The sequence below is a fragment of the Sciurus carolinensis genome, chromosome 3, assembly GCF_902686445.1.
Source record: "Sciurus carolinensis chromosome 3, mSciCar1.2, whole genome shotgun sequence".
NCBI classification, from domain to species: Eukaryota; Metazoa; Chordata; class Mammalia; order Rodentia; family Sciuridae; genus Sciurus; species Sciurus carolinensis.
Window position 1 is genome coordinate 182,436,015 of NC_062215.1, and position 3,031 is coordinate 182,439,045.

General features: G+C 55.9%; 1 protein-coding gene across 8 annotated transcripts in view; it reads left to right on the forward strand.

Annotated features, from left to right (window-relative positions):
* Ankmy1 (ankyrin repeat and MYND domain containing 1) overlaps positions 1-2,645 on the forward strand; it is a 57,945-nt gene extending 55,300 nt beyond the window's left edge. For 4 of the 8 annotated variants that reach the window (XM_047546190.1, XM_047546182.1, XM_047546181.1 and 1 more), the window contains one exon: positions 1,943-2,078. Coding sequence is in view for 1 of the 8 variants with exons in the window: in XM_047546185.1 (XP_047402141.1) it covers positions 1,943-2,073 (131 nt within the window). In the remaining 7 variants the exon portion in view is untranslated. Of the gene's footprint in view, positions 1-1,017; positions 1,390-1,942 lie in introns of those variants that run through there. The other 4 variants (XR_007107824.1, XR_007107825.1, XM_047546185.1 and 1 more) reach the window with 3 other exon arrangements.
* Positions 2,646-3,031: the final 386 nt, after the last annotated feature.

A 3,031-nucleotide genomic window follows, 5' to 3' on the forward strand; every position in this document is an offset into this window, starting at 1 on the left:
ATTTCCATGTGAAGAACTACATTCAGGATTCCTTGTGAGGCAGGAGCCATAGTGAAAACCCTCATCTCTCGTATGTCTGGGAACATCTTTATCTCTCATTTGTTTCTTTGCCAGGTATGGTATTCCTGTTTGGCAGGTTTTTTTTCAGAACTTTGAGTATGTTATCCTACTTCCTCCAGGCCTGCCAGGTGTCTGCAGAAAAGCCTGACGACAGCCTCACGAAGGTTTGCTTGTGTGTGAGGAGCCTCTTCTCTTACTGCTTCTGTGATTCTCTTTGCCTTTGACTCTTGAGCTTTTGATTGTAATGTGTCTCAGGACATTCTTTATTGGGTTGATGTTGCTTGGAATCCTTTGAGCTTCATGAATCTGGATGTTTATATTCATATGAAAATTTGTCTAGTTTTCAGCCAATTGGGTGGTTTTCCTTCTTTGAATAGTCTTCTGGAGCCTTTGTCTCTCTCTTCTCCTTCGGGACTTCTACAATTCGCCTATCTGCAGGCTCCTATAGATTTGCCATTTATGGCATCTATTTCTCCTCCTTTTCTTTCTGATAACACAAGCACTTATTTTATAGACCACTTCAGTTTGCCCTCAGTCTGAAGTTTCAGGGTGCTGGATCTGGTGGTGGGTAGCTTGGTGTGTTGTAATTTCAGAAATTTGAGCTCATATTCCTAGGACTTTGTGGCTCTTTCCCTGCATCTCACCTTCCTGAGAGTGGACCCTGCAGGTACTTCACATTCCCTCATTACCCATTGTCACCAGGCACTGATCCTTCATGGGGACATTTCCTTTCCACCTAAAGCCCTGGGCAGCACACGGCCTCTTGGCCTCTGCTGAGCAGCAGGGAGAACTCTTGTTGCCGAGGCATGCGGGTCACTTGGGGCCCCGTTCCAGTCCCACGGGCTGTGTGGGTGCACCATCATGCCCAGCCCTGCTGTGAGGAGCGTTTCTGTGTCTTAAAAACCAGTCCCTCCCAGTCGCTGTTGCCTCAGGTTTCAATTTCCTTTTTCTTTTTAGCACGTGGGGTTTAGCCCTCCTGTGAGCACTGATGCCCACCGCCTCCGTGGAAAGCTGGTTTTCCCCAGCAGTGTCTGTGAGGAACGGGTTTCACTTTAGCAGTCTGCTGTGTTGTTGCGACCGGTTCAGACGGGACATCGCCTGGTGTTTCCTGCTTCTTGTAATGCTCACCTGGGACAGCTGGTCTGCTGGCCTAGGTCAGTGCTGCGTGTTTGAAATCTGTAAGATTTTGGCTGGCTTGTTTCTCTTCTGCCCACAGACGGGTATGGAAACAGGCTTGTGCTGTAGGCTCTGCTCGTATTTTCAGGCCACATCAAAGGAGGGAAATGTTTAATTTACTGAAGTCTCACTTTGTGGGCTGAGTGATTCATTTGTCCTTGTGATCTTTCCGTGGTTTCTGTAGTGACATGAGGTGGGGGAGGGTGGGTGGAGGTGGGCGCCGGCCCCCATTCTGGATGTGGGGAGCACTTGGATAACAAACGGTGTTGCTCCGGAGGTCCTTGTCCCTGGTATGAATGCTTAGAGGCCTGGGGGCGGGCGGTGTGTGTTGTGTGTATGGGCACACGTGAGTGAGCATTGCGGATGTGTGCATATGGTGTGCGTGTGTGCAAGTGCTGTATGAGCATATGGTGTGTACCTGTGCCTGGGGCATGGGCGACCACACTGGTCTGTCAGGATGGCCTCTGGGTGGTGTGTGGTGCTCAAGGAGGGGACTGAGGAGCTGGCTGCTCTCTACCCACCAATGTGGGCTGGTCAGGATGCCTGGCTTTCTGAGATCCCATGAGGAATGGAGGTCTGGGGCCTCTTCTTGGCCAGCCTCTTGGGACCCCAGGGCAGGACCCGGTGAGGCCAGCTGAGGTGGCCCCACTCCTGTCTGCTGGTCCTGCACTGGACACCCATCCCATCTGGCTTCTTTCTCTGACAGTGAGGATGGACTCACTCCAGCTCACAGAGGACTTGCAGAAGCAGCCAAAAAAGGTGGCCTTCCCAAAGTCCAAGACCCTGGTGCTGCCCGGCCGGAGGAGATGTGACAGTCCTACCCACACATACCAGTGAGCGGCTGCTGCCCAGCTGTCTGCAGGGCTCTGCGCAGCCCGAGGCTGCTTCTGGGCCGCGGGAGAGGGAAGAGCACTTCATCACCACCTGTATCCCAGGCGGGTGGCTGGGCTTCCCAGGACTTGAGGGCAGGTGGGTGAGGGACAGCCCACCAAGGATCTGACTGCTGCAGGTGTCCCCAGCCTGTGCTGGGCCCTCGGAGCTGTGTGCCCTTGGAGACGCCCTCCCTGGGAGCCGATGGGCCTTGGTGCCTGGTCCTGCCCTGAGGGGGGTCCTGCTCCGACTCACACAGCTGGCCTCACAGGGCCTGTGTTGGAAACGGGTGAGGCGCCTGCAGGAGCACCAGTGCAGGCAGCAGAGCCCAGATAAAGTAGCCTCGACGGCCACGCCGGGGAGCGGTGCTTCCTTTCAGCGCCTCTGCGATGGCTCTCAGTCTGGGAGCCAGGACCAGGTGACCCACAGGAATAGGGCACCCCCTCAACGCAAGGGTGGGTGGGCAGCTACAGTCTTCAGGGTATGCAGGAGCTGAGACTTGGGGAGCGAGGGCCTGGACCATCGGGACGCCTCGCTGGGCAACACTGGTCCCTATAGCCTGGCCTTGTGGCCATCTCTGTGGCCACCTGGCAGGAATCAGAACCTGCCTAAGGGTTGGAGGACCGCATTGCGCATCCAGAGAGGCAGTGGGCAGAGGTGGAAGGGCCTACGCGGCTGTCTGGAGGTTGGTTCTGACCTCTCCCACGCACACCCCCAAGGGGTGCTCGATCAAGGACAGAGGGTCTGGCCAAGGACTGGAGACGCAGACAAGCTAAGGAGCCGTGCAGCAGGCGCCTGCACAGGCAGTATGGGCCTCAACCCAGGGGTGTTCCAAGCTCAAGGCCCTCCCCGCCCCCTGCGGACCCTAGTCCACGCCCCAGAGCACACCATGGCTCACGCAGACTCAGCAGCCACACCAGGCTCG